The sequence below is a fragment of the Lepidochelys olivacea genome (assembly GCF_965140295.1).
Source record: "Lepidochelys olivacea isolate rLepOli2 genome assembly, chromosome: 1".
Classification (NCBI taxonomy): Eukaryota; Metazoa; Chordata; order Testudines; family Cheloniidae; genus Lepidochelys; species Lepidochelys olivacea.
In genome coordinates, this window is record NC_140411.1 from 28,933,134 (window position 1) to 28,961,116 (window position 27,983).

Genomic DNA, 27,983 nt, shown 5'->3' on the forward strand with positions numbered 1-27,983 from the left:
TGCATTGCTGAAAATTAAGCACAGGTGTGTTCAGCTAAGTTATAGGTAACTGAATAGTATGAGGAAAAACTAGACTTTGTACATAGTATATTTATTGAATGACTGCCACTTATTTGCAAGTAAGTTCTCAAATAACTTTAGAATGTGTCATTTTCCAGGGCTCACAATATACAACTGACTCAATCATGAAGCCAATGTAGCAGTTCACCCTGAAGTTTCCTGTCGATTAGAAGGTGACTCATTCCATTAAATCCTCCAAAGCATGTTTTTAAAAATACATGTGACAGTTATCAAGTTTAGGTTAAAGGATTCAGTAATCAAGTTTACTACAGCAGCATCCAGTGGAGCAGTGCAAACTCAAGACATTTTAAGGTTGTCCACAGCTTAGGGAGGGGTCTCTCACTGACCTAAAAAAAAGCAGATTCAGGTAACATTGCTGAGCTTCTGGTGATTAAGTCAGTGCATACAATTAGTCATGTCTCCTATTAATAGATATTTAACCATGTAAGGAAACGATCAATATTCTGGTAACAGGGCCATACCACTTCCTAAAATAAAGCATTACACTGTCTATATTAGTCTGGGAGCATGCATAATTCCATGGGCTAGTTAACAATAAAGAGGTAAGGGAGGTATCTTTTGATTCCTAACTCTACAGAATTATAATTTAAATGCTGTCACCCTCTGCAGTGTTGTAGTGGAGCCTCACTACCTTCCAGCTAGCTCCACTGGTTGGTGGAAATATTCATACATCAGAAATGGGTCAAGTTGGGTATCATTCGAAAGCCCTTTCTCCCACTAACAATGGTGTCAAACATGAAAAACGAATACATAAAATCCAATTTTTTAAAATTATACTTTATCACAGGAATGTGAAACATGCAGCCCTTACAAAGTTAAATCGTGGCCCCTGACTGACAGTATTGCCTTATCAGTTAATGCTCAGATCAGAATCCTGATCAGTGTTTTGTTTTGTTTTTTAAAAGTTACAGTATTGCACTGGCAAAGAAACAGTCCAATGGTACTGAGTACCAGCTTTGTTTATGCAAACAGTGTTGTAATGAGGCACTGGTTAAGACAAGCTTTCAGCCAGAAATTACTGGAATGCCTCAGTAAATGGTAAGCACATAACATACACTGTTAAACACAAGGACTTCGTAACAATTACTTTGGAATTGTAACTTATACTAGTGATATTCTTCAAAACTTCAGCTACTAGTTGGTACCGTCTCCCCACTGATACCTAAAAATGATCAAGACTGAAATCAAAGTGCCATGCAAATGCCTGTTACTTTCTGGTGACACTGATTTCAATTACAGACTACAATATATTTGAAAATGTAGAAAAACATCCAAAATATTTAATAAATTTCAATTAGTATTCTATTGTTTAATAGTGGGATTAAAACAGATTGATCACAATTAATTTGAGTTAATCATGTGAGTTAACTGCGATTAATCAACAGCCCTAATAAGTAAATAAAAATGTTGGGTCCTTCAAAAGCACCTGGCAGTCTGGATTTGGTGTGTGGTCTGCTTATTGACTAGCCCTCATTTAGAAGTTGAGCAACTTGCAGGTCAACTTCTAAATGACCTGTATGAAGAGTGAATAAGGAATATTATGAGCCTGAGTGACTGCTATTTAACAAGGATAATTCTGATATCTCAGCTTTACATAGCTGACCTTCCAAAACCTCACCCCCTTTTCTCCCTTCTGACAAAAAGGATGGCTCAGTTTGCATTCTGGATACATCTCCCTCAACAAAAACAAAAAGTCACTACAGCTCGTATGTTGGAGGTAGGGTTAGTCAAGTTACAAGATGGTATGGAGTTACTCTATCCATTCCCCAAGCCTATGGATGCTACCTCTATAGTGCTACACATTTGAGGTTCCCACAATCAGTGATTAGTGGATTAAAAATGAACATCCCCTGGTTTGGTTCAACCTTCACCCTCATCTGCAAGTCTGCTTTTGCTTCGAGGGTTGTTACCTAGAGCTGGCTTTTGGTTGCTAGATTGTCATTTATGAACGGATTGTTGTTGGAAGTGAAGTATGTGAAGATAAGGTAATACAAGTAAAACTTCCAAAGTTTTTTGGGTCCAGAGTTGGTCCTCAACTAGCAAGAGGAAATCTCCCATAGACAAAAGGGCTTAGAATAAAAAACATTTACAATTGTTATTTCTGTTTTAAATGTGAATACTTAGGGCCAGACCACCAACTGACTGAAGTGACACGTACACTAGAAGTATGGGACTCAGCATCAAGCTGCTTTCCATCATACTTTAAATATTAATTTAAACCATTTCCAGTTCTGAGGTCAGAAGCCTGAAGAACTTAAAATGTAACCTAAATTCTGAAGCCAACGTAAGTTTTCCCATTAATTGGCACAGTTGCATTGGATCTGTAATTTGGAGTGTTTAGTGGCACACCTCTTACACCTGATCAACACCCTAGCTGCACTACATCTATCTCCTCAGAAATAGGCCATGTAGCACACTAAGTGCTCATGGCATCCCACAGAGGATTTCAATATTAGGTCATCGCGTTAAGAGCAGCTGGTTTCAGAGCCATGCAAACCCTCTTTGAAATGACCTTAAGTATAGTGGCTGCTGTTGCTTATCAGAATTGCTTGCACACATCCTTACCTTTGCAATACAGCTAGAAAGTTTTCCATACCCATGTCAGTGCCTGGTCTTCATTTAGAATTTGCGGTCAATGATTTGTCAGCAATAGGCACTAAAGGGTTCAAGTGAGAGTCACCAGATTTGGTTAGTATCAAGCCATAAATTACAGCAAGGTGAGAGTTGCCTGAAGATAAGCCAGGAAAAGCACTCTATTCAGAGGCAGTTTAGCTAATGTCAGTTTTCTTTAGTTACATTTAAATGTAGGAGTCCTGTGATAAACTGCTCTTCAGTGAACCATCTGAGGAGCTTCCAACGAAATCAAAACAGATCTTTATTAGAAATATTCAATAAAGTCAGGGATTTTTGCCTGTAATCCTGATAAAGAACGTACTGTCAAAGTGATAATTCTTCCATAGTTAATATTTTAAAAATATTTTTTAGATAGCTTTAGCTGAAATCTGGCTATTCTTAACAGAACAAACCTATGTAAAAAGGTTCTCAGTGAGGATTTATGCAAAAACAGACCATGACATGAAAGAGTGCTCTTTGATCCCTTACATTACTTGTTTCCAACAGATTTAGTGCTACTAAAGTAGCAATGCCAAAATCTGATGGAGTTACTTTATGGTCATGTCCACAGCACACCAGAAATGGTATTTCCTAGTATCCTTGGTAATGACCACTGACTGGAGTTTTGAGTAATACCTGAGCATTAAAACCTTTAATGGAAAAGGCCAGAGTTGTTATATGATGATGCAGAAGGCAACTTAAAGCTCTAAAAATTAAGCTGAGAATTGGAACAGTCGTCCTTGATGGATCGAAGCATTACAAGTGCTTACACCTCACAGTAGACATCAGTTCTTCCTTCACACAGCCTGGAACTTCAGGTTACTTTTTATCTTCAAAATTATTTGAGGCACTAAATCACAATACCCACGCAAGGTACATATGCAATGCCAGGTACGTACGTAAGAATTATCCTAATTTCAGATATGGGTAACAATTCCAAATTGATTTTGCCCAAGTCAAAAATGTTATCACAATTAGAGATGAGGATTGCCTTAGTCTTTGAGGTTTAGACTACACTTCAGCAGTGTTGGAATAAAGTAGAAACACTCACTGACTGCTGCAGTTTCAGCGTATTAGATGTTCTCAAAATCTTAATTGTATTTTGAGTTATTTGCAATTCTATACCTTCCAAATTGAATGAAAAATGTTTCGGCTGTTGTAAGTATATTACCTGTCAAACAAGTAGACGTCATGATACTGTGTTTCAAACAATTCTTTCATCATAATGAAATCTGGTCTGTCTAGTGTAGTGAAGTCCCTCTAAAAAGAATAAAGTAGTGAGTGCACCACTGATTGTCAGTCTTCTACAGCTGGTCAATGGCTTACTATATGGATAAGTTAAAATCAGATACATTCAATCCATACAGATGACTCCAGTTTGTGTCAACAGAAATACCAGGTTTAACAAGCACACAGCAGCATGAAAACCAACGATGCCAAATGCTGAATTACTGTAGCACTGGCTTTTGAGCATCCCATCAGAAGAATGCTGTTGGATGCAGATACCTTGCAGTGCGCAGTTAAAACAGTTTGTAACAGCTTCCACCATCCCAAAGTATCAGCCCATTTTAAAATTACATTTCTGTAAGCATTGAATTAGAAGTTGGAATACTGTGTGCAGTTCTGGTCTCCCACGTTTAAGAAGGATGAATTCAAACTGGAACAGGTACAGAGAAGGGCTACTAGGATGATCCGAGGAATGGAAAACTTGTCTTATGAAAGGAGACTCAGGGAGCTTGGCTTGTTTAGCCTAACTAAAAGAAGGTTGAGGGGAGATATGATTGCTCTCTATAAATATATCAGAGGGATTAAATACCAGAGAGGGAGAGGAATTATTTAAACTCAGTACCAATGTGGACACAAGAACAAATGGATATAAACTGGCCACTAGGAAATTTAGATTAGAAATTAGACGAAGGTTTCTAACCATCAGAGGAGTGAAGTTTTGGAATAGCCTTCCGAGGGAAGTAGTGGGGGCAAAAGATCTATCTTGCTTTAAGATTAAACTCGATAAGTTTATGGAGGAGATGGTATGATGGGATAACATGGTTTTGGTAATTAAATATTCATGGTAAATAGGCCCAATGGACTGTGATGGGTTTTTAGATGGGGTAAGATCCAAGTTACCCGGGAAAGAATTTTCTGTAGTATCTGGCTGATGAATCTTGCCCATATGCTCAGGGTTTAGCTGATCGCCATATTTGGGGTCGGGAAGGAATTTTCCTCCAGGGCAGATTGGAAGGCCCTGGAGGTTTTTCGCCTTCCTCTGTAGCATGGGGCACGGGTCACTTGCTGGAGGATTCTCTGCTCCTTGAGGTCTTCAAACTACAATTTGAGGACTTCAATAGCACAGATATAGGTGTGAGGTCTTTTTTAGGAGTGGTGGGTGAAATTCTGTGGCCTGCATTGTGCAGGAGGTCAGACTAGATGATCATAATGGTCCCTTCTGACCTAAATATCTATGAATCTATAAGTTAATGATCTAACAGTAGTAAACTCCGAGCAAAATTCCATTTTGCAAGCTGTGAAGTAACCAGAAGCATAAGAGGAGTTCTTATTAAATGAAGCTAGTAAAACTCTGTTTCCAGGATTATAAGAGGTATTTGTACTCCAACTGATGCATTTTTTAAAACAGAACATTTAGCTAGTTTTAGTCAAGACACTGCTATCTGCAGTAATTCTGTGGCAAGATCCCTGGATTCTGCAACACTCCAGCACAGTGAATTGGAAATTCTGCAGCAATTTCATTGAATGAAAATACATCTGTTACTTGACACTGATTTTATGCTGCCTCTACCTTTTCAATGTGTTGTACGTTTTTATTCTGAGTGCTTACAGCACTTCAGAAGATGGGAGTTTGGCAGCTAGAGAAGGGACAGTTGACTTTTGGCACATGGTCATGGAAAGTTCAGTTTGGGATACATAAATTCTGCTAAAGTTTAGTAAATCCATTAATGTTGCTTTACTTTCATTTGGATTTTAGCATTAGCAGCCCGCAAAATGAGAGAGATTCACACCTCAAAGCTCTTCTTTCAAATTGTCTACTAACTTAATAGTCTGTTTGTACACTGTCTGGTCTTGACAAACCATGAAGGTTAGAAACAATCTGTTAAAAAGAAAACTTAGTTTTTCCAGCAAAGGCTGGGTGAAGGATTGATTTCACAATTTCTGAAGCTGCAGAAACAGAACACATGAGATCCTAGTTTTAGTTTAAGCTGCAAGGTGACAATGTGATTCAACAAGTTAGTTACAATGAGAAATCAAAGCACAGGACAAGTCACTCACTAAATCTTACCCAGCAATTTGCTCATTTCCTTGTGAGATAAGATTTTCAATCCATGTTGAGTGTTAACTAAGCTAGTGCCTACGGGACAGAAAATATATTGCTCAGTGTCCATGCATAGAGAGTTAAATAGTTACACACGCCCCCCCGCAATTAAAATCTGTCTTGCAGTTTTATCCCACAGAGCTAACAAATAGTTCAATGGGTAAAGCGAAACCACAAGTTTGCTCTACGAGGTATTTCCAACGACATGAACCTATAGGAGAGGCTCCATCGGGATAGACCTCAACAGTTATGTGGTACTGTAGTAAGAAATACAGGGCTGAGATCCTACAGCTTCTGTAATTTCCAATATAGGACAAGCTTTGCCAATATCAACCAGCCTAAAGATTAACTTCAACAGGAACACCTACTGAAAAGGTAAAAGCCTGCTTTTTCCATCATGTATAATGATTTCTGATCTTGTCCTGCCATTTGATATGAAGTCTTCATCGAAGAAAGACTACGAGAATCAACAGCATCAATCTGGCATTCTTGATCTTTCCTCACAATCCATTTCACTGCCAGAGTTGATACAACTGTGGCTCTATACATCAGAAGCTTTGTAGAAAACCTGATATCACAGCTTACCCACAGACTGCTGACAGGCCCAAAAACTCTACAACAGCACCAGCTGCTGCTGTACACATGTCCACATCTTTTGAGGATCCTTCAATACAGTCTACAATGCTGCCCAAATATTTTAACAGCTGCCATCTGCTCCATGTCCCATCCAGACAGGTTAATACTGAACTGGTTATAATCTGGAACTGGAGACTGCTTGATGATAATGGCCAGCAATTTAGTTTTATCCAGATAATTAATCTGGACAGGAAAACTGACTATACACAAACTGCTATCAATTGCACAAAGTGACTGAAAAAAGGCAAAAAACTCCCTGCTATTTCTTCAGTTAGCCATCTCATGTGTTATTTATAACAGCAATTAAGTTTTCAGGCGGAAGTGTAGTTCTATGTTACTATTTAGCTGGCTATTTTTGTATAGATGTCCTTTGGAGATGCCAGTGAAGTTAAAAAATCCTTCACTTATGTGCAGAGATAGCACTGATAAAACTAAGTGTTCATTCTATGATATTTACAATTAAATTATTTAGTAAGGAATGCTTCTCAAATCAAATAAATTTGATAGAAGATAAGTTTTTACTTAAAACCAAAAGCCACCACTCACTGAATTTTTAATAAAAGGGTGAAGGGTAGAATTTCCTACCTCATGAACAGGCATCTCCTCATTTCTGGTTGACCAGGCTTCTTTGTAATCACTTCACTTGCCTTGCTTCCTAAACATGGGATCCACCTGAAAGATCGACGTCAGTTTACCGCCACACAAACACACATAAGCAGCAGCAATTTTTAACAATGGGGTTGTACCACCATACATTTCCTGAAGCACCTGTGTTCTCCTTGAAAAATCACCCATGCAACTACCAGCCAGAACCCTACTTTTGGAGAGCTAAAAACTAGAACCCAGGGGATAAAGTTAACAAAAAACCACACACTTGCCACACACAGAGCAGTGGCAAACAAACACGATTGTCCCAATTGTAATGCATTTTTCCTTTAGTCTGATACTAAGGTAAGCTTAAACCATTAAACAGCAAGTGTGTACCTGAACTAGAGCAAGATAGACAAGAGCCACATAACTCAAGTGTTCAGAAAGGCTGTCATCATTCACTCTTTTCAGAGCAGTTGAACATTTTGCCAATCATCATAACATTTCCTCACAATATCCTCTATATTCCGGAGCAGAATACACTTTTACTTTATGAAACATCTCCACCTATTTCTTTCAATATAGAAACAGATGCCAGTTAAATGAAAACAAAGCTCTAATTCTTCCTATACCAAAACAATCTGATTGCAAGTTTAATAGGACTAATTAACAATGAGTTTTATATGGCTCTTCAAAAGAGCCAACTAGAGGAATACAGGTCTGTGCATAATCCTCATTATGAAGCCTTTTGCTTTCCAACAAGGACTGCAGATTCTATTCTGATGCTATACACCCTAGCATAATCCAATCCTATAGCATGCAAATCAATTTTGAGTTAATGAGGCATGCAACACCCTTTAACCAGGTAACAAAATTCATTCAAGGAGTCACACCAGAATTTCTTACCAAGACACCAGAAGAAAATGTGATTTGTGACTGCGTGTTCCAGAGTTATTTGGACTCCCTAAAAACAGAGAGAATTCAGTTTGTTATACTCAAATGCCAGTTAAGTGGCCTCTACAATTTAAAATTTACCTTTCCCCTGGAATTGTTATAGAAGTAGTTTTATTACACAATTTGCATTAGGCAGGATGTGGTTCACAATCATCCATTTACATTACTTTCAAACTGCAGTTCAAATGCTGACATTAAGTAATGAAAGACAACGTGGGTGAGGTAATCTTTTATTGGACCAACTTCTGTTGGCCAAAGACAACCTTTTCAGCTTACACAAGAGCTTTCTTGTTCAGGTCCTGTGTAAACTCAAAAGCTTGTCTTTTCCCAACAGCCAAGTTGGTCCCATAAGAAGATATTCCCTTACCCACCCTGTCCCACTAGTATCCTGGAACAAAAACAGCTACAGTAATACTGCAAAATACATAGTTATCAAGTCTTTTGAAGGTATGGGACCTCCCTGTTCACTACAGAACCAAACCTTGCTAACATAAACCTCTAAATCCTCCAACAGGACTCCAGAAACATAGATAAATGCCCTAAATATGAAAAGCCCAATTTCCAAGAAAGTGATATGAAGAGTCAAGTGGTCTTGTAATCCCCATCTTCAATTTCTTTGACAAAATGCATGCTGCACCATATGTATTTAGATATTAACCTGCACTAGGGATGTAAACAACATTTAAAAACATAACTGTGTAACCAATTAAAATTCTATCAGTTACACAGTTAAATGTTTAATCAGGGAACTAAGGGTGTGGGGGCAGCAGCCAGGACCCTGGGCAGAGTTTAATAGTTACTGGTTAACTGGTAAGCATCATGCTTATCAGTTAACTGGGTTAGACTTTTACATCCCTAACCTGCACCTACCTGGATTTCTTATAGGAAGTCTATGGCTAAACTTGATCTAAACCACAGATCTTGTTTTGCTGCCCAGGGCAGGGGTTCTCAACCTTTTTCTTTCTTTCCCCCTCAACATGCTATAAAACCTCCAGGACACACCAGGACTCCACTCCCAGTTTCAACCAAATGGGGGAACAAGGGCTTGTGTTTCAGCTGCAGGTCATGGCCCCCTGGTTGAGAACCGCTGGCCTAGCGGACAAAAACCCGCATGTCAAAATAAATTGAAGCAGATCAGTATTTTATGATAATCTCAATACAGTGGACCATTTTTCAGAACCTATGTTTGAATTTACCCTTCTATCTGGACAAAAAGTTCATATTCATTTTAAGACTAGTTTGTCACAGGTCTCATTGTCACCACTGTAATTCATTTTACAGTGATGGAAGCATAACCTGTTACTTCTGTAGCCACGTTGCTCAGTTCAGACACACACCATTAATTGTGCCTATTTTTAGTGTGTAACGAGGCAGTTTCACCCAGCTATCAAAAATTCATATTACAAAAAAATTCAACTATTCACCTAAATTAGTAGTCCATATACTGCTGGCTTTCTTCCCCTATTAGATTTAGCTTTAAAAGGCTCTGTTTGCACAAGAAAGATTGCGTAACCTTGGCACCCCTGCACAGAAAAAAAAGTTTGCCACCTTTGAATTTGTTTGAGCTGGTCATACTGTACACTAGGAGGGAAATAGTTCAAATGGGTCTACACAGATGTTAGAGGTTTTCAATAAAAAACCCAAACTTTAAAAAACCACACATTTTTACCCAAGTAGACAGGGCCAAATTAATGCAGGCAAGAAGATTAAAATGAACTGCAAGTAGCTTGACAAAAATGGAAGTAACGTAATGTGTTGAATGATCCCTACAGAGGAAAAGGGACATTTTAAAAGCTTCAAAATTAGTTGTCTACCTCAGATCCTGAAGCTTGCTCAAATTGGCTTTGGTCTGCAAGAAGTCATTCTAGGGCACTGGATATCAGGAGCTTCAGTGGAACCAGCACCCCAGTTTGCAGAAATGCACAGCATATGGAAAGATGAAGGAAAAGGTCATTAGACAACACCTACTTAAGTGAAACTTGTGGGAAGGCTTCCAGCTCTTCTCATAGTGGCTTTATAGTAAAAAAGATATGGTGTCCCTTTTCAAAATAAAGATTTATTTCTGCTTTAAACAAAAATGCACCTTCAAGTCCAGTTTAAGACTTGAGCATGATCAACTGACCTATCCCTATCTTGACACTAGCTATTTTCCTTAGTTTCCTTCCTGATTACAAATATGTACATTTCCTCTGTACATACCCTCTCAGTATGAAGATGATCTTCCTGACCATGACCGCAGTCAGCTTGTGTTTCTCTACAGTCAGAACGCCATAGGAAATTCCCCCCCTTTAAGAACACAAAATCAAAGATATTCTGATGCAAAGGTCACTTCATTTTTCTACTACTGTGATTTATAAAAGTCTGTACTGGCACTTCCACAATATTTCAATGGCAACGTTATTTCACCAGCTTCCGAATAAAACCACCTACAATTTAATTAAATCTACATGTTCCAACAGATATACCAGGTTTAACATGCATAACAGCATGAAAACCAACGATGCCAGATGCTGAATTACTGTGGCACTGTTTTTTTGAACACCCCATCAGGAGAATACTGCTGGATGCAGATACCAAAACAGTGCAACAATTCACTTGATAACTACTTTCTCCAAAAAGCCATGCATTTAAAATTTTCATTTCCCTAAAGAAAATTAGTGTACTAGAATGTGGTAATTTAACAGGAATGCATCACAGCTTACCCTTTTCACCAACCAGCTACATATTTCCATTTTGATTTCATCAATGTATTTTGGAAGTTCCAGAAACTAGAATGGAAAAAAACAAACTTTTCTAGAGTTTTATGTTCTGTTCAGCACAGTTTACATTAGTCAAGCAAAAATTTGTTTATTTTTGAAATCAACACAATAAATATTCAATATTGGCTCACCTAATGTAAGAGTTTATATATTTAGCAATTATTTCTCTCATACTGGTAGGTTAATAAATGCCAGTCACTTGTTTAAAACTGCATTTGGGGGCCAATTATCAACTAGAAATAGACAGATTGGCTGGCCAATCTGCCTACTCAGAACTGATGCTTTATTCAATTCCCCTGGAAATGGTAGGGGACACTGTCGGAAAAAAAGTTTCCACTATCCAGCTGCTAAAGGAAACAGACTGACATAAGAGAAAGACCAACAGGTAAGACTGTGGAATTATCAATCCAAGAAGTTGGCTGACTGTAGACATTTATGGTATTTGAGCAGCTGCATGTCTTCTCAGAATTTACATTAGGAGGGCCTAAAACAAAGTCAATGTAACTGGGATTACGAGCAAACACTGAATATTTATATTATCCATTTTAGAGTCTGAACTTGATGCAAGCAGAGACTGGAGTTCTCCAGTGTTCACAGAAATTCTGTTCTAATGGAAGCACATTCAAAGACTGTCCCTTCTGAAAAGTAGCACAGCTCATATATTGATGAGTTGTGGGTTGCAAGAGAAGGGTTTATTCTTAGCACTTACTCCAAGATTTTGTCCACAGCAAAAAACAAAAACTGGAGATGTGCTAGGAAAAACAAACTTTTTAAACAGTCCTCCATGGGACTTCTCCCTTTAGTTGAAAGTAGAATATTTATGCACTGTTCAAATGCAGGTGGTTCTAATAAGTAGTTGGTTATATATCTGGCAGTATTTACTTCAGTTACAAACCTGCATTTCCAATTTAATAGCAAGAGACTACATTAGCACAAAGTTAGGGTTGCTTGGTGGTATGTCATCCCCATGCAGAACAAAGACTGAGCAAAACTCAAAACTTCTGAAAATCAAGAAATGCAGCTATGGTTGCCCATGCAATAATTCAACAACTGTGGGGTTGACAGAGAAGTAGTATGTGTTTTAATGAGGCATTTAATGAGGAACTGGGATTATTTAGTCTGCAGAAGAGAAGAATGAGGGGGGATTTGATAGCTGCTTTCAACTACCTGAAAGAGGGTTCCAAAGAGGATGGATTTAGACTGTTTTCAGTGGTAGCAGATGACAGAACAAGGAGTAATGGTCTCAAGTTGCAGTGGGGGATGTTTAGGTTGGATATTAGGAAAAACTTTTTCACTAGGAGGGTGGTGAAGCACTGGAATGGGTTACCTAGGGAGGTGGTGGAATCTCCTTCCTTTGAGGTTTTTAAGGTCAGGCCTGACAAAGCCCTGACTGGGATGATTTAGTTGAGGATTGGTCCTGCTTTGAGCAGGTGGCTGGACTAGATGACCTCCTGAGGTCCCTTCCAATCCGGATATATTCTATGATTCTATGTTGGGGCATTGCTGAAAAAGGGCAGAGTTAAGGATGCACGAAAACACTTTAACTATGCATTTCCTGGTTTTCAGAAGTTTGAGTTTTAGTCAACTCAACATTCTGCAGGGGACAACATAGAATCACTTTGCATTAAAAATTTTGTACTGAATTTTAGAATTTTTAAGACAGGAAAAAATGTTTGGTAGGAGTTAGTAATCATTTAGGTAGTTGTGGAACAGGACATGCACCATTAGGGGGATGCAGAGGGTTGGGGTGCCATGCCTCCCCTACCCGAGCACCCAACTTCTTCCCCTGCCCTGTTACCGTCCCCATTTATCCCTCTCACCTCACTGCAGTCCCAAATCCTCCTTCCTCCTGCTGCTCTTATAACCCTCCCAGGAAGCATTCACTTTTCTAGCCCCATTCACCCCCACATATTTTGATTATAAAAACAAAATTGTCACCTATGACTTACAAATTGTGGCAAACTTAAGACAAAAGGAGTTTTGAAGTGAGTGGCTGAAGTGGGGACTTGTGATGAACTTATCCTTATTAACTGAAGGTACGCTCACAGCAATCAAAAGGTTTGTGGATTCCTAAATGAATTCTTTGCTTCAGTCTTCACAGCTGAGGAGATTAGGGAGATTCCCAAACCTGAGCCACCTTTTATAGGTGACAAATCTGAGGAATTGTCACAGATTGAATTGTCACTAGAGGAGGCATGGGAATTAATTGAGAAACTTAACAGTAACAAGTCACCAGGACCAGATGGCATTCACCCAAGAGTTCTGAAAGAACTCAAATGTGAAATTGCGGAACTATTAACTATGGTTTGTAACCTGTCTTTTAAATCAGCTACTGTACCCAATGACTGGAAGATAGCTAATGTAATGCTAATATTTAAGAAGGGCTCTAGAGGTGATCCTGGCAATTACAGACCAGTAAGTCTAACATCAGTACCGGGCAAATTAGTTGAAAGAATAGTAAAGAATAAAATTGTCAAACACATGGAAGAACAAATTGTTGCGCAAAAGTCAACATGGTTTCTGTAAAGTGAGATCATGTCTTACTAATCTATTAAGAGTTCTTTGAGGGGGGTCAAACAAACATGTGGACAAGGGGGATCCAGTGGACTTAGGGTACTTGGATTTCCAGAAAACCTTTGACAAGGTCCCTCACCAAAGGCTCTTACGTAAATTAAGTTGCCATGGGATAAGAGGGAAGATCCTTTCATGGACTGAAAACTGGTTAAAAGACAGGAAAGAAAGGGTAGGAATAAATGGTAAATTTTCAGAATGGAGAGGGGTAACTAGTGGTGTTCCCCAAGGGTCAGTCCTAAGACCAATCCTATTCAACTTATTCATAAATGATCTGGAGAAACGGGTAAACAGTGAGGTGGCAAAGTTTGCAACTACTAAACTGCTCAAGATAGTTAAGACCAAAGCAGACTGTGAAGAACTTCAAAAAGATCTCACAAAACTAAGTGATTGGGCAACAAAATGGCAAATGAAATTTAATGTGGATAAATGTAAAGTAATGCATATTGGAAAAAATAACCTCAACTATACGTACAATATGATGGGGGCTAATTTAGCTACAACTAATCAGGAGAAAGATCTTGGAGTCATCGTGGATAGTTATCTGAAGACATCCACGCAGTGTGCAGCGGCAGTCAAAAAAGCAAAAGGGATGTTAGGAATCATGAAAAAAGGGATAGAGAATAAGACGTAGAATATCTTATTGCCCTTATATAAATCCATGGTACGCCTGCATCTTGAATACTGTGTACAGATGTGGTCCCCTCATCTCAAAAAAGATGTACTTGCATTAGAAAAGGTTCAGAAAAGGGCAACTAAAATGATTGGGGGTTTGGAACAAGTCTCATATGAGGAGAGATTAAAGACTAGGACTTTTCAGCTTGGAAAAGGAGACTAAGGGGGGATATGATACAGGTATATAAAATCATGAGTGGTGTGGAGAAAGTTATTTACTTGTTCCCATAAGAACTAGAGGCCAAACAACAAAATTAATTGTTTAAAACAAATAAAAGGAAGTTCACTCAGCGCACAGTCAACCTGTGGAACTCCTTGCCTGAGGAGCTTGTGAAGGCTAGGACTATAACGGGGTTTAAAAGAGAACTGGATAAATTCATGGAGGTTAAGTCCATTAATGGTCATTAGCCAGGATGGGTGTCCCTAGCCTGTTTGTCAGAGGATGGAGATGGATGGCAGGAGAGAGAGATCACTAGATCATTACCTGTTAGGTTCACTCCCTCTGGGGCACCTGGCATTGGCCACTGTCTGTTGACAAGATACTGGGCTGGATGGACCTTTGATCTGACCCAGTATGGCCATTTTTATGTTCTTATGACACTGCTTGCTGGAGGGAGAAGTGGAAGCTGGAGGGTTCCTGGCAACTGCAGTTCTCAGCATGCCCTGAAAGAAGGAGACAACATACAGGAACCTCCACAAATGTCTGGGTCCCAGCATCAGCCTGTTTCTTGCATTGGGATGCCCCACAGGTGGGCTCTGAGGGGATAGGGTGTGGGTGTCTGGCCTCACTACTGGGCTCTGGGGGGAAGGGGCAGAGAAACAGGAACAGGGTTGTCATAGGGGTTTCCTTAACACACTACTCCTGGAGGAATGTGTGTGTCTGTACTGTTACAGACAGTTGCTGATAGATATTTTGAAATAAATTACCAAAATAATTGAAACTAACATGATTATATAGTGTTTTGACAAATAAAATACAGACTTTTTTTCAAAATTTTACAATATTGTGCACAGAATATTTAATTTTGGGGGGCAGAATTCTCCCAGGAGTATTATATGGACCAAGTAAGCCTTCACAAGCACTTGAATACTGATTATTACAGAGTCAGCAAATCCTGCACAGGGCAGAATTATATCCAATATGAAATTGGAAGTCACAACACTATAGATGTAGGGCATATAAGATAGTATTAGTCTGAGAGAGCAGAACAGGAGGACAAGAAAGATTTTAGAAGATAGTTAGTTTACCAGAAATCTTAAATTGAGAAAGCAAGATATCAGGTTGAACAAGCACAGCAGCCTGAGAACTCCAGATGCCAAGTTATTTGTAGTATTTCTTTGAGCATAAGGATAACTGCATGTAACTGTCTGACCACTACTGTAATCAAGAGTTCCAAGTTCTAGTCCCATCTCAGACAGACACACTAATTTTGGCCAAGTCATTTAATCTGTTTCCATTACTCAACCTCCTTCTACCAAATCAAGTATCAAGCAAGCAAGATTAGAATACATGTGATTTGTATCTTTTCAAAGAGCCATTCAGATAGTTTATTTCAATTTATTGAAAGAAAATCATGAAAAGAAATACAACGAAAGCAGCAACTTACCTCTTGCAGCAGAAAAACTAAAATGGTTCCTCTCTCTCTCCCTCCAAAAAAAGGCCAATTGAACTAAAATGCAGAAATGGAAAAGAGCCAGATGAAGTCTCAGGTTTTTAGCATCAAAGATTAATATTTCTAACCATTACATTTGTAAAAAGCTAGCTTTCATGGGATATTTAATCAGTTCTATTCAGAATTAGAATTTAGTTCATTTGTGAATCACCCAGCAGTTGAACAGAGAAATTCATCATGTGAACTGCAATGTGAAGTCAGGTAGATCAAGTACTATATATGGCACCTGCAATACCTTACCCAGCAAAAACTCCAGTCCCAGATCCAGCATGAAGTTTTTCAAATCATGTGAGAGGATGTTTCCCATGTTCAAGCCTAGAAAGAAAGAAGTTAAGCAGTTCTCAGACCAGCATTAGAGATAGTTTGATACTACAGCCTAAAAACTGATCTTGCAGTTTTATTCTACATAGCTAACATAATTCAGTAGATAAAAGTAAAGCCACAAGTTTTGTTATGTTGAACACCACAAACCAGCAGAAAAGTTTCTACCAGGATTGAAATGATTCACCTGACTTGTTTATGTCTTACTAATGAGATTCAACTAAGATCTCAAAATGAGAATTATTTAAGAAGCCCATATATGAAGCCTGCAAACTAAAATATAAATATAACAGCTAAAATATACAAGCTTGTGTTCTATTACTGTCAATATCCCACCCTGTCCCCAATTTTGGATTATGTTTGCTGTGTGACAGGAACTTGTTTGTACAATATCACTCCAGACTGGGACCTCTGAACACCACTATAACAATTTAATAACTATGTCCTATATGTGCTTTAGCCTTATTTGCACAATTTAAGAGGTGACATTTTCACACCTTAAACATTTTTGTTAGATCCACCAGCACTGAGGAAGTCTTGCGTATTAATTTTTTTTAGATAAGAAGTTTGGAGTCATTTAGCTCTAGAATTTGAACAGATTGAGGGATGAAAGAATGAGACTTCATAAAGAAGAGAAAGAAATTGTATTATCTACTCAGCATTTCTAACACCATTAATATATGTGTTCAAATTACTGTCCACACTTACAAGTAGCACAACTCATATTGTTATCAGTTGTGGGTTGCAAAAGAGTCATTTTATTATTAGCACAGAATTCAAAGCTTCTGTCCATGTTAGACAAAAACAAAAGAATGAAGTGCTTCTGAAAGTGATATGCTGTATGGAATATATGCATTAAGTTTCAATCACAATTTTCAATTTATATCACTATTTTCTACGGAGGCAGAAGGCTGTTCAGACATGATTTCTTTAAACTAAGGTTAGGATGAAAGGAGGCAAGGTTAATCTCTGAACCAAGTTAATTTGATATTTTACCTTTCTTTTCTACAGATAGCACTGAGCAAACTAAAACCTCAAAGCTTTATAAGAGCAGCTTCTTTATTACTATAGTTTTATTGCAACATTTACAATTTTATCTCTAGACAGTGCTAAACAAATCATACTCACCCAAAGGAGACTAATTATATATTTACAACCTCGATGATGCTAGATCAATCAATTGCAATAACAAAGTTTCCTTAGTTGGAATGTTGAACATAGTTTTTGTCTGAAGTGAATGTGTTTTTGCTAGGCAGAGCAGCATATGCAGACATGCATGCTCAGAGTCAGGGTCACAGCAACCAGCATTTATGGGGTTCCATGATGTACTAGTTTTCTGACCCATGTAGTATCTCATGTACAGGCCCGGGCCCATCAGCAGCATATTCTTCCTCTTCTTCATCTTCTCTGATCAGATTTGAATGTTTTGCTTTTGTCTTTGATTTTTTCTTGCTTGGAAGTTTGCTGCTTAATATGAAACAGCTGTTTTCCTAAGTCAATGGAAGATATAAAACTGATCAGAATAAAAGCCAATTATAAAGACAACATTTGAAGTGGGATTTTGCCAGTAATTTTTGGAGATACAGAACAGTATTTCCCAAGAACTACCCATGAGTAATTCTCATAACTGTATTCCTCAATTTAGGATTGTTTGCCACCCCAAATAAGACAAAACCATGCATTTTCAAATAAAAATTTTTTTTTACATCAAGAAGCAGAGTCAGAGATGGCATATATAATAGTTCATAGATATAGTCTAATTCTAGGAACAAATATTTAATCCAAAAATACTTTAATTTTGCTTGATTGTTCTTTTGTTTCATTTGCTTTAAAATGCTACACAGGGTAGTGAAGTTAACGAAGGTTTACTCACAACTATTGTGGCACCAAATTCTTCTTGATCAGGATCCAAGTTGTGGTCATCTTCACTGAAATAAAAATGGTCCAGAGTTTGGTTAGGTTTATGTAATAGCACAAAATACGAAGACTACATGTGGTCTTTGATTTTTACCTCCACCAAATCTTGAGTTTCTCTTGGCCTCAATGCTACTACTTGTACCTACATGAGGATGCCACTCCTGCAGAAGTCTGATCTCAAGTGACACCTCACAAAACAATTAGAAACTAGGTAGGACAAGCTTTCAATGATATTACAAAGAAGTGGATAATTGGGAAGGAAGAGGTAGAGAGAAGGCCTTCAGAGTAGATATGAGAAAGTGGACAGGGCAGCCATGAAGAAAAGCCAACTGGTACACTGAGGAGATAAAGAGGACAGGTCTGTATTAGGAAAAAAGAGAAAGCCAAACAACACTGCTTTTACAGCCAAACATGGGCCAAAAGAGGTGAGGGGATAAGGTTCGCCTGATATTACATCTGTGGGTGAACCACAGCTGAGTAACGTGTGCAAGGAATAGTTGTAACCTTTACCCAAGAATCTTTAACATGCATAGTCTGACTGCTCTCTGGTTCTTATTTTGAGCAGGGTAATCTGTCTGCAAAAAATTTTCTACTCTTCAGCTTTCCACTTCTCTAAATGACAGGTTTCAGAGTAGCAGCCGTGTTAGTCTGTATTTGCAAAAAGAAAAGGAGTACTTGTGGCACTTTAGAGACTAACAAATTTCATGAGCTACAACTTCTGCTCAAATAAATTTGTTAGTCTCTAAGGTGCCACAAGTACTCCTTTACTTCTCTAAATGGAATTTTCTCTGAAAATGTAGTCAGAGGCACAACCATTACACATGGTATACTTCTACACATTAGAGACCAAGGCAAATCATCCTGCAGCCTTTATTCGCAGAACTAGGCCTCCCTCCAGTCAACTACACTACCACCGTCACCAAGGGCAGAAGGATTGGGTTCTTATTCTTAACAGGTTTTTCCAATCTTCAGCCACTGTAAATTACCTTGTCACTTAAAGGAACATGCCAACTTGAAACATACTCCATTTGAGAAGTGAGTTAAGAGATTTTATTATTGATCCCCAAGCATCCTTGCTAATTGTTATGATTTTACATCTTCCCCTCATGGCTGTGTGAAACACCCATGTAAATGGGGGGGAAATTACTGACCACGTAGGAGAGAACAGCAAAACTTTACAGAATACACTTTCTAATGCCTAGTCAGTTACATTAAGTCTCTGATCTTTCAGCTATAGAAAGCTCAGCTATTATTTGTAATAAGTGTAGACAAGTTTCAGACAAGCATGATTTTAAGTTGACTATTTCCCATTCCACTCAGGTTACTGAATCAAACAAAATGCAAGGGAAAAAAAGACCAAAAAAAGACAAGTCCTCAGACTTGACAGGTTACACTCCATGAAATCCCAATCCAATCCCTATGCCACAAGATGCCACGGCTTTTTTTTTTTTGAACTGGGGCTGGATCTTATGGCTTCCCTCATAAAGTGATACTACATGAAGTTAAGGTGTGAACAGTTTCTCAAAACAAGTACTTTTAGTAATTCCCAATCCAGATTTAAACTCTATTAAATCTAAAATTACCAAAGTTTAAAGTTCATAGATCAAGTCTGATAGAAACATGTACACAGTGGATGATGGTCTCACACTACAGTGAGACTTAGAAAACCTGAGTTGAATGCCCAGGTCTGCCACAAGCTTTCTGTGAGACCTTGAGAAACTAGTTTGCTCTGATTCCTCAATTCCTGATCTGTATGGGGATATACTTCCCTGCCTCAAAGAGATAGGAAATAGATAGAAGCCAGTTAAGGAAATAGATGAAAAGTTGTTATAATTTCCAAAAAAAGTATTTAAGCGTGAACTTACTTTGTCTCCTGAATAGGAGAAATGGGTCCTTCATCATCTAAGTATTTGTGTTTCCGCATCACCATACATTCATTTTCTAAATCCTCACTAGCATTCAGGTTTTTTAAAGCCTTTTTGAGATGTTCTTCATATTTGAGCATCTTAATGTATTGGAAATATCCCTTTAAAGCTGCTTGCTAAGAAAAAGATTTCTTGTTACATTATGCAAGACCTTGAAAATCAATGTCATTAAGACAGACTGACTTCTAATACCAAACAGACCCTTCAGCTTACATTTAAAATATGCTATACAGCAAATCAGTTTCAAGCATTTAGTACTAACTGATAAATTATGTATGCAGATTACTTGACAGCAATTTCATCTATAATGTTGTACTGAAAGTGTGAATTTAATTCACTGTACTCTGTGCCCAAATTAGTCAATGGTTCTTAAGTGCAAAAACACAATAGTTACCTTGTAACAACTGCCATTTCAGTTTTTGTCTGCAAAGACTGAAGTTTGTTCTGCCTGTAGAAACCACTCCAATTTAAAAAAACCCATAGACAAAAATCTCACCTCGTATTCAACAATCATTTTCATGGGGAGATGTTTCCTTCCATATTCTTTTTCCACAAAAGGAAACTGAAAGCCTCTGTCTAGAAGTCTTTTTTTCTGCTCTTCTTGTGAAGCAGTTAGCCGTGGTCTCCCTCTAGGCTTTCCTGTGCTCTTATACCTCTTCTCTTTCTCTTTTGGTTTCTCCTTACATCTTTGATGTGCTCGTCTCCTATACTTCCTCCTCAAGTGATTGTCAAAACTGGCTTTCAAATTGGGTGCAGATCTAGACAGCCCTGGGGATTTAACCAACTTAAATGGTGATCCAGGATCTGGAGAAGAGTCAGTTGAAGTGTCTCTGTCCAATGTATTTGCTGGAGACTTTGCCAAGTGTCTTGCTGAACTTCGAGCTGAGGGTGTAATGTTACACTCAGGTTGGAACAAGCTGCCAGTCGAATCAGAAAGGTCACTACGATAAAACAAGAGTAAATTGTTAACTTTTTTTGAAGGCACAGTTGATGTTTCTGATAAATTACACTCTGATTACAAAGAATTCTCCCATTATCAAACAAAATTTTCTCTACCCTAGTAGCTTTGGAGTGATTAGGTATTCATGATGATTACTATTAAAAAATTTGACTAAGTATGGCTCTTAGATACCACAGTAATGGATGCATTAGAAATACCTAATGCACTAGATCAGTAAACATGCATCTTAATTTCAGGTGAAGCCACAAGGGAGTTAAGTAGAAAACTGACTACAAGCTACGTAAGATTCTTTATGGAAAAAGAATTACCTGAGTTCTATTCTCAACAGGGTAGTAGGTAAAACTTCAAATATTTAGAAGCTGGGACTGGACAATGGGATAGTTCATTCAATAGTTGCCCTGTTCTGTTCAATCCCTCTGAAGCATCTGGCACTGGCCACTGGGCTAGACGGACCATTGATCTGACCCATTATGGTCACTCTTATGTTCATATTCTTTGTATGAATACAGAGCCTTTCAGAGATTTCAAAGCTTTATTCATACAGCTTTATAGGTGTGAATTAAGCCTCCATGCCACTGCAAGGCAGGGAACTGTATTACAGATGGAAAAACCTAAGGCACAGAGTGGGTTCACAACTTGGCTATGGTCACATAGGAAATCTGACAGAGACCCAGAAAACTTACTTCCCATACCCATGCATTAACCGCAAGACTGCTATCCCTTCCTTGGAAAATCGTATGGCAACTTGCTGTAACATGTCTGCTTGAAATGAAAGCCAATCTGTTTGGTCACTCTAGCAGAGGTTCTCAAATGTTGTCATAGTGAGTCTAAGGGGGAGCAGGTCTCCAACCCATGACCAGCTTCAGGGATCCCACATCACTTCCTCCCTAGCATGGGCAAACATGCTATTCCCAGTAGGCATCAAGAGCTCCTGCAGAGCTCAGAGCCCACTTGTGACCTGTGTGAAATGAGTTGGTCCCAATCTAGTTCCAAGGCCCAGGAGAGGTGGGGGCAAAGAGTATGTCCCATGGAGAAAATTGTGTTCTCTTATTCCTTTTGCATATGAGACCTAGATACCACAATGGATGGAGATGTGAGGGGCTGACAGGTGTTTTACACAAGCAAAGAAAGTATATGTGTGTGGGGGAAGGTCACTTTATGCATGTGCATAGGGGCACTGCTGTGGTGAGGGGCTGCAGTGCAGCTGAATGCCAAGCTGGAGGCGGTGTATGCCCCTTTCCCTGCCAGTGGACAGGCACCCTCCCACAGAGCATGTAGGGCTCCCTCTGCACCAAATGCATGCTCAGGCAATGGCCACTCAACTAGAGTGGGGCTGGTGTAATTCTGCCCCATAGCAAGGGACGCAGTGTGCATGGCTGAGCAGGAAGATGGCTCCACGCCAGTTTCTCCAGCTCCTCTGTGGGAGAGGGGCATTACAGCTGCCACGAGTGGAGTATGAGCTTTGGTCCAACCTAAAGGGAGCTGTGCAGGAATGAAGGAGGCAAGATGCTGCTGGGAGGAGGGGGGGCATGTACTATGGAAGCACAGTGGGGAGGCCAGCTCCATCAGCAAGTGCACAACCTTTTCCCCAGTAAGAAGGGTTCAGCACTGCTGCAGCAAGCCACTAGCGAATGTTAGTGTGCAAAAGGAGGAGATGCAGTTTGAGAACTAGCACCTCCCTGGGTGCACACTTACCTCCCCCAAGGTACACCACAATTTGGTTTGAGAACCTCTTCTCCACCATATTCTTAAAGTTTAAGAGGTAAGACTTCTTGCCACAACCAACTTCTGCTTGTACCTTAAAAATTCTATATAATGGCTCTCCTTAGCTTTTTGTTGGTTGCTACCACCCTGCAGAGAAAGGCTATGATACTAGGGCAACTTCATTTCTGTAACTGTTAAAATTGGTTTAACCTGCTTACACAAAAAAATATCTAGTTCAGTAGTAAATGCCCACTGTAAAGCTACTTTGAAATAATCTCTGACTAATGGTTTGGATGAAGAGGCTGGTAGCCCCGGCTCCTGGATTATACTCCATACTTGCAGCTTTGCCAGTGACTGACTGACCTTGGGTAAGCCATCCCGTTTTTCACATAACCCAGCTAGAGAACAGCCACACTTCTCTATCTCACAGACCTATCACAGATTTCTTTGCTGAATTCTCTTACCAAAACCTTGTGTAGTCAATCTGCACAATGACAAGTGCTACCAAATCCAAAATTTTGTTCCTACTTTTGCACTAGGATTGCCTACACAAGATACAGGGTGACAGAATCAGATGCACTATTTATGGAAGACTTTGGATGCAAGGAACTACAGAGGAACAGAATACTGGAACTGAAAGTCACTTCCTTACTACTCAAGTACAAGCACTAGATTGTTACTGGAAAGTTGCTGACTTTTTTTAAAAGCAAGTTTATGAGGTATTTGCAAGCCTTTAAAAAAAATTTATATCCAACTGAAAAAAGCCAGGTGGAATTTTAGTCCTAGAGCCTTAATAATGTTGCCTAACCAAAAGAGGTAATTCAAAGGGTAATGATATTGTTTAATAAATCATTAAAACCAGCTTAAAATGCAGGCGAATAAAGACTGAATTCCTGGTACCCATCACCATATGGTTTGTTTAAATAAAAAATGGCCCCAAAAGAGCAAAACTGGAAGGGAGTTAAGAAAAAATTCCAACAGAAAGTCAATATATTGACTTTATTTTTTATTACTTCCATGGAGGAATTGTGGCAGGTAGATCTATGAAGTCTTTCAAGCCAAAGTAGATATGACATGGGTTAGGAGTTCTAGGGTATCCTAGATAACTAATTACATAGGATATTTAGACGATTCACATTTTGGGACAAAGTCTGTCTTCCTGTGTTTGGAAAATACTTGCCTAACACATGTGGGGAACTAACAAAGAAACAGCCCTCCCCCCCAAAATCACTCAAATGAACAGTAGAATCTCAGAGTTACGAACACCTCAGGAATAGAGGTTGTTTGTATCTCTGAAATATTTATAACTGAACAAAAGTTGTTCTGAAGTTGTTCCTTCAAAAGTTTACAATTTAACATTGAATTAATGCAGCTTTGAAAGTTTACTATGCAGAAGAAAAATGCTGCTTTCCCTTTTTTTCATAGTTTATATTTAACACAGTACTTTACTGTATTTGTTTTTTGTATCTGCTGCTGCCTGATTGTGTAATTCTGGTTCCAAATAAGGTTTGTGGTTGAATGGTCAGATTGTAACTGAGGTTTAACTGTACTGCATATGCACCAACCCAAGTACATCATCCTAAACAGAAGTCAGCAGCATGAATTGTTTGTTTTCAATCAAGATCTCATACACCTGACTTTGGGATTTTAAGAGATTTAGAACATTCAGTCTGTTTTACCAGACATGTAGCTTAGGAGGGGGAAAAAAAACTCACATCTCTGAATCGCTGTCCTCCAGCAAGGCATTGGTTGGGACAGTGGTCAAGTGGGTGAAACATTTGGAAGATCTACCACTGGTGTAGGATTCCTGTGAAGAATTTTCACATACAGAATCTTTCTGTGCAGAGCCTAAACATGAATTCCTTGCAGTTGCATGTTTATGCACATTAGACTGTTGTTCTTGCGGCATACATATTAGATCTTGGGAATCTTCAAAGTGGTCAAAAGCTGAAGTCTTGGCTTCATCAGTATCAGTCATTCTGAGCTTTCAATTTGTTCTAAAATAAAAAAATATTCAATAAAGGATCAATCAGCAGGGGTTTTTTTGGTTACACTTAGGTCAGCAGTTCTCAACCCGTGGCCCAATTAGCACAAGGCCAGCCCATGTGCGGGGTCTGTCAGGTTCCCAGCTGGCCTCACGCAGATGGGGCAGAGTGGGCAGCCAGCCGACCCAGCACTGCAGGGGTCCAGGCTGCCCTGCCCAGTCCCTGCAGCCCAGGTAACACACTGCAGGCCACATATGCAGCCCACAATGTGTAATCAGTTGAGAACCACTCCCTTAACTATTTGCACATCCGAGAGACTGATTCAGGTGAACGTCAAGCTACTTTGTATTAAACTTCAGAATAACCATCAGCTTTCAGCTATGTAGGGTATAACACTCATTTTCTTCACCTACAACCAAATAACTGCAACATGCATAGTGTATGCAGTGACTAGTTTGAAAAACATTAGTATTAAGATAAGAAGGTGGACATAACCCATCCTTTAGGATTCTGCAAAATTATTACAAATAACTCAGTTCTAAGACATTTTGTGCAAAAAAAATATTTTATTAAAAATCTTCAGGGTGTAGTATAAAATATCCTTCCTGCACTGCCCCAAAATTGAGCATTCAGGTTTTTTGGAGCAGTAAATAAAAGTTTTTGCAGATAATCACCTATTATATTTCCCAGCGATATTTCAAAAAAGTTGTAATGTTTAAAAAAGTGTGTACTTTTAACAATATTTAGTTGTGTCCCAAAGAGTGCTCTGCAAACATCCAATTAGTCTCATAACAGCACTGATATAGGAAAGTATTCTCGCCTTATGGATGAAAAAACTGAGGCAGAGAGGTGAGACATACCCAAAACAATGGACAATGCATGTTGCAAGCAGGGATTAAAATTCAAGAGTGAGGTTTTCCAAAGCACCTGCTGGAGTAAAGAGTAGACAAGTCCTATTGATTTGTTCACTCCTTCCCTCCACCAGGCATACTGGAAAGCCTCATCCCTACTAGATCAAACTCCTAAAGTTTAACCCAATAAGCTGGATAAGTAGTCTGAACATTGTTACATGTACATGTACAGATCTCAGGCGAATATCAGCAGTTGACATTGGCAAAAAGTGTGCCAGCCTTCAGCATCTGCTGTTAACTGCTAACTACTGAAAATGTTAGGAGTGCAGGGTTGTGATGCCAAAGGGGGAGCCACACGCATTTGCAATCCCTGCAGATAAAGGGAAAAGTTGATGTAGGAAGTAGGATCTGCTTTGGCTAGTTTAAGACATTTAGGGAATTGTATTAGGAATTTTCCCTGACAAAGGACAATAGTAGAAAAGTGATCTGTACAAGAAAAGTAAACATTAAATCAGTTAAGGTCAAAAGGTGCTTTTTCTTCTGTGCAGGTACTTTTTGCTTTCTCTTGTGATAGCTCAAATAATTTGTAACAATACTAAAAATTAATACTGGCAGTGTTTGCTACTACATGAAGCTTTTAAAAAAGTGTAAACTTATCTATAGAAAGTTGAATAAACTATACATTAATTTAACTACCTATAATACTCAAGACCCCCCAGAGATAAGATCATTGCAATGATCTCATCAGTATATAACTGTCATTTTTCCACAGAAAAATGACTTCCAAACTGTAAGGAAAAAACTTCCTCAATGGTGTTACAAGCTTTTTTCTTTTTTAACCCCGCAGGGTAAGAAAGATGAAAGAAGGGCATACTGGAATGATGGTGTAGTAGGCAGATGGAGCTCCTGAATAAAGTTTGGGAAGTGAGATGGTGCAGTTTAGTTTAAAAATGTGACTAGGTTTGATATCTTGTTTGTGTATCTCAGCTAATAGAATTTTAAGCATTTGAGAAGAGCTCATCTCTTATTGCATCTAACACAATATTTGGGCCCTACCCAGTTAGGGCAACTGGGTACAACTGCACTGTTAATTTTAGTAGCATCATGCATCTGAAGAAGTCGGCTTTTTACCCACAAAAGCTTATGCCCAAATAAATCTGTTAAGGTGCCACCAGACTCCTTGTTGTTTTTGTGGCTACAGACTAAAGTGGCTACCCCTTTGATAAGTGTTAAGCATGGAGTTCATAACTGGTGAAAAATGTTTCCAGAGTCGTAAACATTACTATTGGTACTATTGTACCTAGAGGCCTCTACTAGAAACCAGGACCCCAATGTGCTAGTCATTGTACTCCTAATAAAGACACAGTCTAGTTTACAATCCAAGTAGAAGATGAGGTACATCAAGTGAAAACACAACAACAGAGAGGGGTCACAATGTAACAGAAAAATAATGGGTAGTCACAGCACACCAGTGGCTTAACTATGGTGCTTTCAAACTTACACGTGTATACAAACATGCAGAAACGTCAGACTTTTTCATGCAGTTCCACAACACCCGTTTTCTCCCTGCCCTAACATGGCAAGGGCTGATCCCTGCTGCAGACAACTAGCAGCACCACCTCTCCTGCCACAGAAATAATAGGGTTAAAAAGTGAACATTTGAGAGTTTTCCCCAAAATCCTCGTGTTGCTGTAACAGGCGGTTTGTGTTTCCTCCCACAAATTGATTAAAAACACAACTCCTTCTGAAAACTGCTGCGGTCTTTCCACTTCTACAGCACCGTGCAGTCACCCAGCCTCCCGCTGTACACACGGTACTAATTACACCCACATGCTGTCAGGAGCATTTCAGACGTGAGTCAGTCCAGCAGGCACAGCAACGTGAAGGGCTTGCCCCGCGCCCCAGCGAGCCCACGGCAGCGCAGGGAACGGAGGAACCCGACACCCGCCCCGGCCCCGCGCTCTGGTCACTCGGCCGGGTGCCTCCGCGTGGAGGGAGCGCCCAGGCGCCTGGCCGGGGGAGGGGACGCCTCTCTCGGGGGGCGAGCCGTACCATTAGCAGGGGAGCGGGCCAGACCATTAGTAGGCGCTTCGGCGAGCGCGCGCCTTATCCCATGCTGCTGCCGAGCCAAGGGGGGGGGGGGGGCGCCCGCCCCCCACCGGCCCTGGGGCGGGGAGGGACCAAGGACGGAGACACCGCCCAGCCCCCCAAGCCCTTAGAGCGGCGCGGGGCTGCATTTAGACCCCAAGAACTTGCCGCAGCTAATCGATGACCTCCCACCAACCAAGCCCTGGACCCTCCCCGTGAGGGTCCCCGCCCGGCCCAGCGCCGCGGATGGCTCCGGATAGAGGAAGCGACCCTCACACAAGACTCACCCTCCGCCCTCTCCACGCTCTCTGGGAGGCCAAGGCAAAGGCCGCTCAACGGCTGTTTGGCTTCTT

The 27,983-nt window shown here is 39.6% G+C and overlaps 1 protein-coding gene across 6 annotated transcripts; it reads right to left on the reverse strand.

The window, feature by feature from the left end:
• Nucleotides 1–70: 70 nt before the first annotated feature.
• TAF1D (TATA-box binding protein associated factor, RNA polymerase I subunit D) lies at nt 71–27,973 on the reverse strand. 6 transcript variants are annotated; one of them, XM_084635245.1, is made up of 19 exons: nt 27,918–27,973; nt 27,044–27,166; nt 24,422–24,703; nt 20,538–20,982; nt 19,982–20,157; nt 18,073–18,127; nt 17,328–17,689; nt 16,119–16,193; nt 15,813–15,875; nt 14,690–14,868; nt 10,903–10,968; nt 10,400–10,486; nt 10,015–10,086; nt 8,153–8,210; nt 7,244–7,330; nt 5,990–6,058; nt 3,866–3,954; nt 2,647–2,737; nt 71–407 (listed from the first exon to the last, which is right to left on the reverse strand). In XM_084635245.1, exons 3-7 carry the CDS (start codon nt 24,682–24,684, stop codon nt 17,528–17,530), a joined length of 1,101 nt encoding a protein of 366 aa, XP_084491371.1. In that variant the 5' UTR covers nt 24,685–24,703; nt 27,044–27,166; nt 27,918–27,973; the 3' UTR covers nt 71–407; nt 2,647–2,737; nt 3,866–3,954; nt 5,990–6,058; nt 7,244–7,330; nt 8,153–8,210; nt 10,015–10,086; nt 10,400–10,486; nt 10,903–10,968; nt 14,690–14,868; nt 15,813–15,875; nt 16,119–16,193; nt 17,328–17,527. The 6 variants fall into 6 exon arrangements, with proteins under 6 accessions (XP_084491371.1, XP_084491373.1, XP_084491369.1 ...); XM_084635247.1 differs by lacking the exon at nt 10,400–10,486; XM_084635243.1 differs by having other exon boundaries at nt 10,015–10,486.
• Nucleotides 27,974–27,983: the final 10 nt, after the last annotated feature.

What these genes read in the sequence shown, in the direction of transcription:
- TAF1D (XM_084635248.1), bottom strand. Translation starts at nt 24,684, where the DNA reads ATGACTGATACTGATGAAGCCAAGACTTCAGCTTTTGACCACTTTGAA. An exon ending in GAGGACAGCGATTCAGAGAT is followed by an intron (nt 20,983 to 24,421) that starts GTGAGTTTTTTT and finishes GTTTTATCGTAG; the next exon opens with TGACCTTTCTGATTCGACTG. An exon ending in AAATGATTGTTGAATACGAG is followed by an intron (nt 20,158 to 20,537) that starts GTGAGATTTTTG and finishes TCTTTTTCTTAG; the next exon opens with CAAGCAGCTTTAAAGGGATA.